Source organism: Caloenas nicobarica, chromosome 5 (assembly GCF_036013445.1).
Source record: "Caloenas nicobarica isolate bCalNic1 chromosome 5, bCalNic1.hap1, whole genome shotgun sequence".
Lineage (NCBI taxonomy): Eukaryota > Metazoa > Chordata > Aves > Columbiformes > Columbidae > Caloenas > Caloenas nicobarica.
Window position 1 is genome coordinate 18,406,630 of NC_088249.1, and position 13,089 is coordinate 18,419,718.

General features: G+C 38.8%; 1 protein-coding gene across 2 annotated transcripts in view; it reads right to left on the minus strand.

Moving 5' to 3' along the window:
* The window catches only part of TTC8 (tetratricopeptide repeat domain 8), a 42,991-nt gene extending 30,796 nt beyond the window's left edge, over positions 1-12,195 (minus strand). For both annotated transcript variants that reach the window (XM_065635532.1, XM_065635531.1), the window contains exons 1-2: positions 11,963-12,195; positions 3,827-3,856 (exon numbers count right to left, since the gene is read on the minus strand). In XM_065635532.1, coding sequence (XP_065491604.1) covers positions 3,827-3,856; positions 11,963-12,082 — 150 coding nt within the window. In that variant the 5' untranslated portion in view covers positions 12,083-12,195. The remainder of the gene's footprint in view (positions 1-3,826; positions 3,857-11,962) is intronic.
* Positions 12,196-13,089: the final 894 nt, after the last annotated feature.

The following is a 13,089-nucleotide window of genomic DNA, read 5'->3' on the forward strand; positions in this document are numbered from 1 at the left end:
CACCTGTAGAGAAAGAACAAATTCTTTTAACTAGCAGTTAAAAATACAGTAGATTACTACCCACAAGCAACAGTCTTTAGAAAGATAATCTACAACTCCTTTGTTGAAACCATCAGCTGTTAAAACAATGTGTAAACGTATAGATTAAGCATCTCAGATTGTGAGATTATTGGAGTACTGGTTAGTTAACTGATTCGCAAATTACTACATTAAATGTTTTGGAGGATTATGTGAGCACTGTGGAAAGGCAAGCATAATCCTGGATTGTGTGACAAGCTTTGTGTAGACTCTAGAGACACCAAATCAATGGGGAAAATAAAACCCAGTGGCAGCAATACAGAAGCACCAACAAAATAAATGCAGATCCAACCACTTTGATTACAATGTGCCTGTGATGCACTCACAGAGCTGGCATGATACAGGGAGCCACAAGCCCTGATCTTCCTTCAGATATTGAACAGATCATCATAAATTTTCCAGAGTAAAAATCATTACTAAAACAATCAGATTTGTTTCTTTTCTGACAGGGCGTACAGCAGTCTGCTGGAAAAGTATGTTTAATATTTGCTAAGGAGACATTTCAAAACAGAAACAGACTGACACTACTCTTAATAGAACTAAAGGTCAAACATATGGAAACATTTGTTCTTTAAATATGAGGCAGGAGAAGATCTGGACCTCAGGCTTATTTAATAATTTAAGTAGTCATTTAATAGGACACTTCTCATTCATCACATCTCAGATCATCTGAACTTCCCTCATATTTCTATGCAACTTTATAATTGTCGATCAAAAAGAAAGCATATCTAGAAATGCTGGAACATCTAACTGTCCTTTGTAAAAGTGATTTTTTCCAAGCAGAAGTAGGGATTTAGTCAGGCCATGCAACCACAATTAGAAACCTTTGTTCAATTTAGAAGAGAAAGGAACAGGGCAGGACAGTTTGAATCTAGGCCAGACAGACATAAGCCAGATCTGGTTTATTATCTCTTAGTTTCTTCTTACGGTGTAAGGTGACAGCCTCTAGTTAGCATTGATATTTGCAGTTAGATGTTCAACACCCTTAACTGTTTTTCATTATTCTATATAAGAATTTAGTTTGTTGAATTTTTAACACCTTCACCGTACTCTGCTTTTTTCAGACATATATGTTTGAAGTCAACATAACCATGTCTATATTTGGAATATAATGAAATTAGAGCTCTCAGTATAGCCACGCACAGGCTAATTTCCTAGCAGAGATAAGAAAAGCTGCCCACAGTAATGACCTTTCCCGGCAATTGAAAGTAGCAACTTCTCTGCACTAATTGCTAAAACTGAGGCCAGCTCTTAACATAGACATAGGTATATCACTGTGATCTTTCCAATAACAAATATAAGATAACGTGTTTTTAAAAGCAACGTGTCTCTTTGTCATTATTTGACCAGTATCTGTCATAAAAAAGATTCCTTAGGCTGCCCTTCCAGTCGTAAGGTCCTAGCCTGAGGCTTCACAGTCAACAAAAAATTTCAAATATTACATATTATTCTTTAATTAAACATCAGTCTGTAGATTAAAGAATTGCCTGCAGCAATGTTTGTTACAGGACTTCTGATCAAAACAGCAAGAGAGAGAAAAATGTCAAATACATTAGACTACAGAAAGATGACCTTTACCTCAGGAGACAAGAAGACAATTCACAATTCTTAGCTACTACTTACAAGATCCATATGAAACAGAAATATAATTTCTATGCATGCACACAGTTATGCTGAATATCTGAAAAATCAAGGCACTGGAAAAGGAATTAGAATGTATACTGACACACAAATACAAAGGAAGATATAGGAAAAAGATCTTTTCCAAAGCAATTAAATTAAATTTCTGACACCCTTTTCAATGTGCTACATAGTCATAAAAAGTCACATGGGACTTGACTAGAACTATGGCATATGACTACTGTCTAACTTTTTAAAAGAAGACATGTACATTTCTCTGTTAAAACACACCCTCCTCAACAAATTTTGATTTTATTGTTTTGTTCACAAAGTAAAGGTATCTTTTATTACCACATAAGACGTAAAACTCATGTAAGGTTCACAGAGTTTCTGAACAGCTCAGTAATTTCAACTCTTGCTGACTTTTTATAGAGAATTTGTAACAGTAGTCCTGGTATTTCCTATAGCTACTTTATGCTACTATGAAGCCTACTTTGTGTGTTGCAGTTTTTAGTTATCCAGAAAATAAATTAACAATTCTGTTCATAATAAAGTGCACAGTTTCAGTAATTTACCACAGTACAATGCACAGATTTTCCGCTCTAGCTGGAAAACTTCAGCTAAAATTAATAAGAGCAGCACAAATCCAGAAGAATCACACTGCCAACAGGGAGAGGAAGGCTCACTTATAGTCACAAAAAGCCATAAAAATAAATGCACACATTTCTGAGTAATCACATCACAATATTATTCACACCTCTACCTAGCACAAGTTTGTACACTCACACTGTTGCCTCAGATTCCATTTATATTATCTGCTATCTCTTTGTGGGATCAATAATTTTGTTTTGTGACATGCAACATGTCTGCTGTTTATTACGAAGACTTAGGTTTTTATGAAATGAGCACTTAGACAGTAGGAACAAGAAAGGGACAGCTCATTTCAGAAAGCCCACATATTCACAACATAGTAACAGATTTAGCTTGCTTAACTCATAACCAGCACAGAACTTTACAATAGCTGACGGCAATTAAAGAGGGAAGCAATATCTTAAGTATTCTAAGTAGAGAAATGTGATATAGTATTTCTTAAGCAGTCTTAAGAAGAAACTGCAGAAAGAAAAGTGACAGTGTTTTTCTCTTAGCTCCTGAGAACTGGTTTGTCACTGAATCGAATATCTTTCTCCTGCTCCTGAGAAGTCCAAAAACCAAATTACGAAAAAAACCAAACCAAACCAAACCAACAGCTTAAAATCTAGATCTAAATGTATTTTCTGAATCTGGTAACGCATATTTCTAAGAGGTTTTATTCTCCAATAATCCTCTCCATTATCGTAAATTTTATTCCACATACAATGAAAACCCCAGAATGCAACAACTACCTTGTGAAGCATAATCTTGAGAAGATATCTGCAGTATTTCACTAAGATCATTTTGTGTGCAAACAGCTTGCATGACTTCATTGCAACATAATTGGAGACTTTGAAAATGTTATTGAACTGTATTTAAAGATGCAATTTCACATCGCATTTAATCTCTTCTGACTGTGGGCTAGAGCCAAGCGATGCCACCACCTGCACATGACTATTCTTCCCATTGCAGTAATCTGTGCAAATGTAGACAGAGGGAAAACTAATCAATTACTCTCAGTCTTCAGTCACTTATGCAAAGCATCATGACGCAGCTTCAAGACCACCAGACTGTACACAAGGCAGACGGTGGAGTGAGCTGGAGGAGCAGGACGGGGATAGGTGACAGTCCCACCACTGCACCGCATTCCGTGAGCCCTGAGAGGGTCAACACTGGTCTGTGAAACACACATCAGCTTCCTCCTAATCTTATCAGCAGATGAAGGTCATTCAGTTCAAGATAGACTCAATTCAGCTTTTAGGAGGCACTAAGCTACTGAACTGCTGAATAAACCTACAGGAAATACATGAGAGAAAACTTCTATCAAATATAAAAGCTGTCTATTCAAAATGCCCCTTATCAAAGGTACTGCCTTACCAATGATGAAAAACAAATCTATGCCATTAAGGATATAACAACGAAACAAGTATTATTCAGTGTATCAGAAATTCTTCCTAATGATTGTATCTAATGATCACATTTATGAAAAGAACTTTACCTGGAACACAGTGTATTCAGAATCAGGCTCCTGAAAAGAGAGGAAATAGAAATTGAGGAATGGAAATGCCAAACAATAAAAAGAACAACAAAAAATGTAATTATACTCTGTGACCACTCCATTTTGCACAGACATTTTCTCTCTGATACATATATCCAAAGTTCCTTTTTATTAATTATCTCAACTTACGTTATGGAGCTAATCAGTGTTTTACACAATAAAAGCAGATTTGCAGTAAGTCCATTTTGCAGATGCTGTTTCCTTTTCTTGCTTCTGCTGGATCATGTAAAAAAAATTCTGCACTTGTTTTTTTGTACTTTTATGATGGAAATGATGTATTTATTGTATTCTGGACAGTAATGCTGTAAGTAGTATAAATGTCAAACTAATGGCTTATTGCACCATCCAATAAACAAAATGCCTGCCCGATGAAGTTTATTACAAGCCAAAAAGCAGGAACTTGCAACTGCTTGGAAACTTGAGGTAGAAGTGAATAAATACTAACAAGAGGAAATGTAGGCTTATTATAATTTATTGTGTAACTACCATGCTTATATAATATTTAAACTATCCTTCAGGACTTCTGCTGCTCGTTTCCAGGGACTGGGGATGAATTTTTGCTCTCTAAAGCATTACTTAGCTTTAGGGGGAAAGACAAGGAAGGTGAGAGATGGATGTTACTTTCTCTAAATCACTATTAGTCTTTTGTAGAGTCAGATCATTTCTGCTCCTAGAGGCAGTAGAGACACCTCTGGCCTTGTGTAAATCTATTACAGTTAAGCCAGCTATATTAGACTGATTATAGAACCTTAGACTAATTCACACAAGAAAGGGACTTTGGGAAGTCTCCAGTCCAAAGCCCTGCTCAGAGCAAGGTCAGCTAGGAGGTCAGATGAGGTTGCTCAGAGCTTTGTCTAATCGAGCCTTGAAAACTTCCAAGGATGGAGACCGTACAATTTGTTCCATTGCCTGGCTGCTCTTTCGGAGAAATGTTTTTCCTCATATCAAGCCAAAGCCTCCTTCATTTCAACATACATTCGCTGTCTGTCACTCCATGCACCAACATGAGGGGCCAAACTCCATCTTCTCAGCAACCTCCTTGCGCATATTTGAAGGCTGCTATTAGATCATAGTGTTTTCCCCAGCACGCTGCCAGCCCCCTGCGCAGCCTGGGCACACGGCTGGCTCGGGTGGCACCAAGATAAGGGTAACGTCAAACTCACTCGTTCCCTCTGTAGGAAGAGACATGGTCTGCTTCTTTCAATCTGAACATTTCTACTCTGCAAATTCCACAACAGCAGTGACCTGGAAGACTGGTGATGCTCTCGCATCTTCCTTCTGTAGTGCACTGGAAGTTCTGTGGCCTTTTAAGGACCATATTTCTTGTTCCCCAGTGTTAAAATGTTTAGAAGTTTATAAACTGAGTATTCTGCAGAACTAAATGTTAATTGAGGGATTGATCTCGGTTGTCTGTGATGTACCTGGGCTTGACTAAGGCACTGAAAATGCCTTTATATTTTATATCTATGATTAAATGAACTCCAACTTCTTTTAATGTTGTTTTATTTATAGTATTCATCTTCTAAAAAATAAACTGTTGTAGCTTTTTAAGTAATAAAGAAAAGGACATTGAGATATTTCAGCTTGCACTTTATGCACCTCATTGTGTCCAAGTGTTACAGCACATATGGTATACTAGAAAATGGTTTAAGAGCAGTAGGTGATCTTCCATACCATATGTGCTACAATAACTAATGAAGACAAGGTTAGGGCTATTACATCAATGCTAACTCAAAAATACCTTGATGTTACAGATGTGTATTTTACTTTAGGCACTGTTCGTTAGTTTAAAAAAAATATTTTTTTTAATTGCTTATGTAGGACCATTCATTACTAAAAAATTCAGAAATTACATCCCTCTACACTTTGGAAAAAAGTAGTTAACCAATAATATTTACTAAAAACATTGCTCTCTCATAATGGTGATAGTATGCATTGTTAATACACCCTAATATATTGTTTCAGGTTTTGACAAGAAGTAACTTAAGATTTTAAACAGCCCTCAAACACGTGATAGAACCCTCCCATTAAACACTAGTCTGGACCAACAAAAAATAACATTTAAATATAATATATTTTAACATGGGTGGATCCAGCAGTTGCTGCAGTTGCTACAGTTGCTACCCATGCAAATAATCCACTGGAACCAGATTCCAAATAAAGATTTCTTTGAGAAGATTAACAAAAAGCGCTGCCCTGTAAGCTTGTATCTCAAAACAAAATGTCAAATTTATTCTTCATTTACACATATAAAGCTCCTTTGAAATTAATAAGATTGTAAAAGCAATGAAGGATTTAACCCAGATGTCTAAATCCACTGAGGGCATCTTAATGTGTAAAGTCAGCTTCTTTGAAGACCAAAAATATTTAGAAAAATTAAGTGTTCTGATGCTTATAGCCTAGAAGAGGGAATGAAACAAGATTACGTACCTTCTATTCTAATAAAGCTTCATTCTACAATTGATTGCAGGCGAGTATGATTTAATACATCCAGAATATTAAAATTTGTATATTCTGAAAATGCTCTTCAAATGATTAAAAGCAGAAATACAGAAAAAACCACTACCCCAGAACAATTACTTCAATGTATGTATCACAAAATTTTATGCATAAATTTAATAATTACAGTCTCTTGAACCAATAACTGATTTCAGTTGAAGATGCGTTCCCAAATCAAGTTCCATGTACATAAACATATCTGTGATAACTTTATTATGACCTTACAAAAACCAGTATGCAAGTAATAGTAGCTGAGAGTTCACTGTGGGAGAAGAAAGGACAAATGAACAAAAGCAAATCCTCATAGCAATCAAGTTAAAGACAGGACAGCCACTGCACGTCTGCTAATTACATTAGGCATTTTTTTTTTATTGTTAAAGTACCGCAGGCCTCATACATCGGTGCTGGTTATTGCCTTGGATCTGACATATGGAACACAAAGAAGAGTAATCAGATTAGGTAACTAATCAGGATGATCAACAGAGACAGCCCTGGACTGTATTTCCTCTAGGTCATGCTATTACTACAAACATCGGAGACAACGCCTGTTTGCTTACAATAGGAAATAATTAAACTGAACATCAGTGCTTTGTGTGTTTGTATGCCCAAATGCTAGTCATGGAAAATATAGCTTCTATCTATCCTAAGACTGTCAGCATAGAAGTAAATGACATCAGTAAAATTTATATTCCTAATTCCTAAATGAAAAAATGCACAGGACATTTTAAAGGAAAAAATATTTAAGTCTTCCATAAAATCTAACTCAGTAGCACCTAATTATTCTTCTATCAAAACGTTCAGCATATTTTATTCATTAAGAACTCTTCAGGAAAACATAATTTATTTTAAAATGTTTTTATTTCATTCATGTGTTCTTTGAGAATTCAAGTTTATGGCATAGCATTTGATAGTGCTACATAAGAAAATTCCTGATTCATTTCCAGTTGACTAAAAGGTCAACACCATACCTTAAAAACCTCCTAGGGCTCACTGTATCTGGTCACAGGGTTCAAAGAGAGTTCTACACCAATTAAGATAGCTTCATGTAACTATTGATTGGATCATCAGTAAACTTATTTTTCAGACCTTCAAATCACCTTTTACCATGTTCTTAAAGGAGAACTTACACATCATTACACTTGTGATGAAAACATATTCAGAATACTAAGCTATACATACAGGGAGTGGTAAATTAAAAGATATATCAAGACATACTGGTCAAGAAAATTTCTTACTACATTTATCAGTGTGACTGGCAAAAATGCCTACTGCTGAGGCTACTGTAGAAAGCTGATTTCAGCTACCTATAGTTTTGCGACAATGTTGTGGATGCGATGGAGCAGCAGCGGTGCTATCATTTAGCAGCCCAGCTGACAGCCGGGAAAAACAGACAGGCTTTGAGACAAGCAAGGTGATCTCCTTCAGGCACGAAAACACTCTCAGATTATGCACTGTTAGTCTCCCCCTTTACTTACTTATTGCTATGTTACGTGTCTTAGCAGAGAGAATGGTAGTTGCCTGAGCATGAAAAAGCTCTGACCTGTAACAGTCATGATTTAACTCAACCATTCCTGAGCATCATTTTGAAGAACACCTGCGGCTCGCTTTTACATCATCTCCTGATGCACGCTGAGCAAAGAGGTGAATCTCCCAACAGCCACCAAGGCTACTGGTCTCACAAGACCCATCCTTCCCTGGCTGCAGGGGCTGGGAGGCACACGCTCTGCAGAATGTGGGACAAGAGGGTGAGAACAGATGGCACAGCGATTAGAGCAGTTGAGTATTCCCTTGTGCTGCACGGCAGCTCGCTTAATCCAAACCTTCCATAAGTGTTGTCATTTGTCTGTTTGCTTTCCTGGTGCTCAACGTGACATATCTTCAGCCTCATTTGCAGAAGAACCCCCCACTATGGGTTTGACTATCAAATGTTTTAGAATTGCTACGTGGTTTTTAGCATAATAAACCACGCATATTGGACTAGGTACCAAAATTGATACATATTTAATTTAGGTATTCTCCAGGTTATACTAAAATACTACTAATGTAATTCACATAGATGTAAGCACCATTTCCCGGTAGGTGGCTTAAGAAGAGGAAGTTCAATCAAAATATTTAGGAACCACTGATGTCATTAACACGCCACCTTCAAAAGTAAGACAGACTTCACGAATCAACAGGCAATCTGCCGGAGAATGGTCTTGGATTCTTAATTAACTTTTTTAAAAAAAGTAATAATAGATCACTTTTCTAGAATTCACAACTACAGCAACCTGATATGCTACCATTAGAATAAGTACAGAATAATGTAAAATAGTGTCAGACTATTAAAATAGACGAGGCAAACGAGGAGAATTAAGTAATATAGGTCATTTATTTGTGTTCTAATTATCTCAGTGTTCAGCCTTGGAGTTTAGTATCTTTCAAAGGTCTTATTAAAATAATGGTTTATTAAATGTAAAGTATATGTGCTGCAATATATAAACATGATCTGCTTTTTCATTCTGTTGTATTATGGAGGTTCAAAATAGTTTTCAAGATTTCAACTACATATAAAACACATTCTTGAGGCACATTACTATTTTGTTTACTCTGCCTGCAGTCTAGCGGGACAAATGTGACAGACTGGTACCTAAAAGCAGCAAGCGTTAGAAAGAAATGAGCTGAAAATGCAACAACATAGGTAGAGAAAAGACCTGCAAGGCTTTACAAATGAGAAGCAGAATAAAAAAATACAGGCTTATTTAGACATATAACCAGTAAATATTTTGTGTTATAAAGTGTAAAATCTAAAAGATCATGAGCACAGCTGACTGAAGAAGAGAAAACACATTCCACGTTAAGTCTGTCATGGATGTTAAAGCTGTGTTTTAACAAGGTAACTTGAAAATGTTTTACTTGAAGAGATTTTGAATGTTCAGTTGGTTTGAGTTTGGGTCAAGTTGCACTCTTGAAAGTTATTTAACCAATATTTTGGTTTCCCCAACCTGCTGTACCAAAATAAACAGGTGGTATAAAAAAAGGTACATCTTCTCTTGTCAGGAGCTGTGTTCTTTGTCTGGACTAACAGAGAGGAACAATGGAAAAAAAAGCTGTGTGGCCATCACATAATACACCATGAAGCACAAGTATACTCCATGATCCTTCTGAAGAAACATGCTGAATTGCCACTTAAGAACCACCTCTCTATTTATTTTTTTGAAAAATCTCTAAACTGTTACTCCACTTACATAAAGTACTTCTACAGTGTAAAATCCACTTGCTGGTGGCTGCAATCTTGTGATGTACTTTACTGGAACATTGCTCTATGTAATCTCTTTTCAGAGAAAGACTGAAACATTGTTCCATGCACTTTTAAAATGTTATAGAGGAAGACTTATATTTTCCATGCAAAAATAGATATCTTTTAAAATATTTTTAGAAGTCATTAATTCCTGCTTAAAAGAGTTCTTAATAAGGATTCCTCAAGACGATTATATGGGGCAAGAGCCAAATTAACCATATTTCAAGCTTGACTCTACAGAAAGCAAAGACATTTCTCTTCCATCTAAACTTTCAGGTAGGTTTGAAATATGCTGTTGATGAAGAGTAATTTTTTCACATAAAACTGTGAACAGGAATACAATTCTGAAATGAACATACTGAAGTGATAATGTCCAGTCCCTTGTAGGCAAGCATGACCTGGAAGTCCTTTCAAAACACTGAAGAAGCTCCATCTTAAAATGTAGAGACTTGTATAGGATCTCTGCTAAGAGCCTGTGATTTGATGTAGTATAGGCACCATTCATATGACCATCCTTCACTGTCTCTCAAAACATAATTATCTTAAGTGTTTTTACTCTTTCGTTCTTATAGAAGATGGAGCTTATAGGCTGGTGTGATCATCTCAAAGATTGAAGTGATTATTTGTCCCAACTTTATACAGTATTTGGAAAAACTGCTATATTGCTGGTATGTAAGGTCCTGGTTCTCTAAGATAAAGCTACACATTCTTCTAAGAAAACAATTTATACACTTAAATGTTTGCAGCATGTGTGATCAATATTTGGAAGAAAATTCTCTCATTGCTGTTTTGTTATTTTTCTCCTAAAAATTTTCCTCAGCCTTGTACACCTTCTGTACCTTACCCAATTTCTGTCAGTTGCAGATGTCTTCAGTGAGGCCCACAGTGCTACTGAAAACAGCACTGCAAAAGCTTAGATAAGTCAGGTGTAACAAAACAATTTTATACTTGAGCTTCAGCAGACATTAGAAACGCAGTTGTCTTTATATTTCCATGTTGAGATCACAGATTGGAAAATGTTTTACTAATTAAAAAATGTATAAATTAATAGCAAGAGAAGCACTATGATCTTTACGACTCTTATTTACTGTTATTATCTATACTATCTCAAGAGTTTCTGTTGTGAATCAAGTGCTGTACTTCCGTACACAAAATTACATGTATCACAACCCAATAATATAAATACACATAAATTATACAGGACTTGCACAGAACTTATACTCAATCCCATTCAGTGTTCAGGAACAGTTTTCTTGGAAAGTCTTCTCCGCTAAAAATGTTTCTGCTGATGCTCCCTGTTGGTGTCTTACCATATATAACACAAACAAAAGCACCTTTTAAATATTTATGCTAAACCAGTTTAAACAATTACAGTGCTTTACATTTATACAATTGTGTGACTGCAACCTTCTTTAAACACTTTTCTTCTATGATGAAAAGAACTGCCTTCAAGACTCTTAAAGTATGTAGCTACAGCATGCTTTGAGACACTTATTAATTTCCTGTAAAGTATTTATGATGAAGATGAAGTCCATTCAATTATTGTTTTCCAAATATGGCAGTACAAATGCTTACATGCATACAAATATTAATCCAGAAAAAAACATTCTCAAATCCTTCCTTACAGAAGGATGAGAAAATACGTAGGTATTGAACAACACGTGCCCAACATTTCCAGAGACCTTGCAGCTGGAGAGAGGAATGGAAACACCTTGTGTCCCAAGGTAATACTCGTAGGTAAGCTAAAACAGGCATCTCTTAACCTTATGGGGTTTAGTCCATACAGCAACTGTGATACCCGAACATCTCTATAAAATCAGCAGTAACAACCTTACGGAGACCCCATTTTTAGCCTTGGCTTTCCTTCCTGTACCTGCGCAAAATCTTGAGTTAAAATTCCTGTTGTGGGGAGTCGTGGACCCAACTCCAGTCACGGTTTCAGTCCCAGCAGCGCCACGTCCGTGCCGCACAGCTCCGCTCTCCCTGCACGGCCGGGGGAGCTGCCAGAGCGCCTGAGGAGCGGCCGCAGCCCCGCACTCACCGCCCCCACTCGCGGGAGAGCTTCAGGGAGTTGGGTGGGAAGGCGCTGCCTGGCCCTCCTCCTCATCGCCATCCCCACGGAGCACGGCGCGGCCCAGCCCTACCCGGCCCGCTAACGGGGGTCACACCGGGCCCCTCCGGCGGCTGCAACAGGTAGAGAGGCAGGCCGCTGGCGCTCGCCCTGCCGGGCTGCCGAGAAGCGGGGACGCGAACCGCTGCCGACCGACACCAGCGCCGTCCGCCCCGGCCCCCGCTACCTGCTCTCCGGGCGGCCTCTCCAGCAGCTGCGAGCAGAGATCCGAGCACTGCCGGAACTTCCTCCGCCTGAAGTAGCTCCAGGCCTGGAACAGCGGCTCCAGCTCCACCTCCAGCCCCATCCCGCCGGCGGGACCGCCGCAGCGGCTCCGGCTGGGCCCCCGGTGCCTGCGGACCCGCTGCCGGCCGAGTGGGCCCCGCGGCGGAGCGCGGGCGGCCGAGCGGCTGCCGCGGAAACGGGAGGAGAGGCCCCGCCAGGCCGAGGCGGGGCCTGCACGCCGCGCTGGGAGCCGCGGGGGCGGCAGCTGGGGCGGCTCCGCGGGGGCGGCAGCTGGGGCGGCTCCGCGGGGGCCTGCGGCCGGTGGCACCGAGCCGCGGCGCCGCTCTGGGCAGGGACTGCGGCCCCGCTCTTCGGTCGAGTCCCCTCCGGCAAAAGCCCCTCGTAGGCTGATACATTGATGACTGAAAACAAAGTTTGATCTGTAATACTGAAAACGGTAAATTCCAATAACCCCACTGTTTTTAACTGTGTGCTATGATCTGTCCTACTGTCAGGAGCCATTTCAAACTGTAACATATGCCTAAACAAGAAGAATACGGGCCTTTAATCCTTATTTGGGTAAAATGTTCTTTAGAGCCATAGTTGAGAAAGGTACAGATTGGTGTGAACAGCACTGTTCTCAGCCTTGCAGACTCCGTTAGTTCCTTTAGTTCATTAGTTCTTGCAGAAAAAATTATAAGACTGAGATATTTAGAGATGAAAAAAGCAGGAATACAACTACTCTTACTTTGTGTATATTGTAGGATGCTAATTGTAACCATCAGCCCAAGTAAAAGGAAGAAAAAAATCTCCAAGGATGCTTGGAGAAATAATGGAGTTTGTGATATGAAAACTTCTGGTGGATGAACATCAACATGATAGCTAAAATCGTGTCATTGGCATTTTAACAGATCATTCCAGTTTTATGGCTTCCATCTCACCTAAACTAGCAGTTTCCCCAAGATCCATAAAATGGATCATGCTAGCTTGGATGTCCACGTCAGGTGGAAAGATGGAGAAACAGTCGTGCCAGTCCCAGAGCTGTGCCTTATCCTAATACAGAAATAAGTGACTTGAACTGAAGTAGCA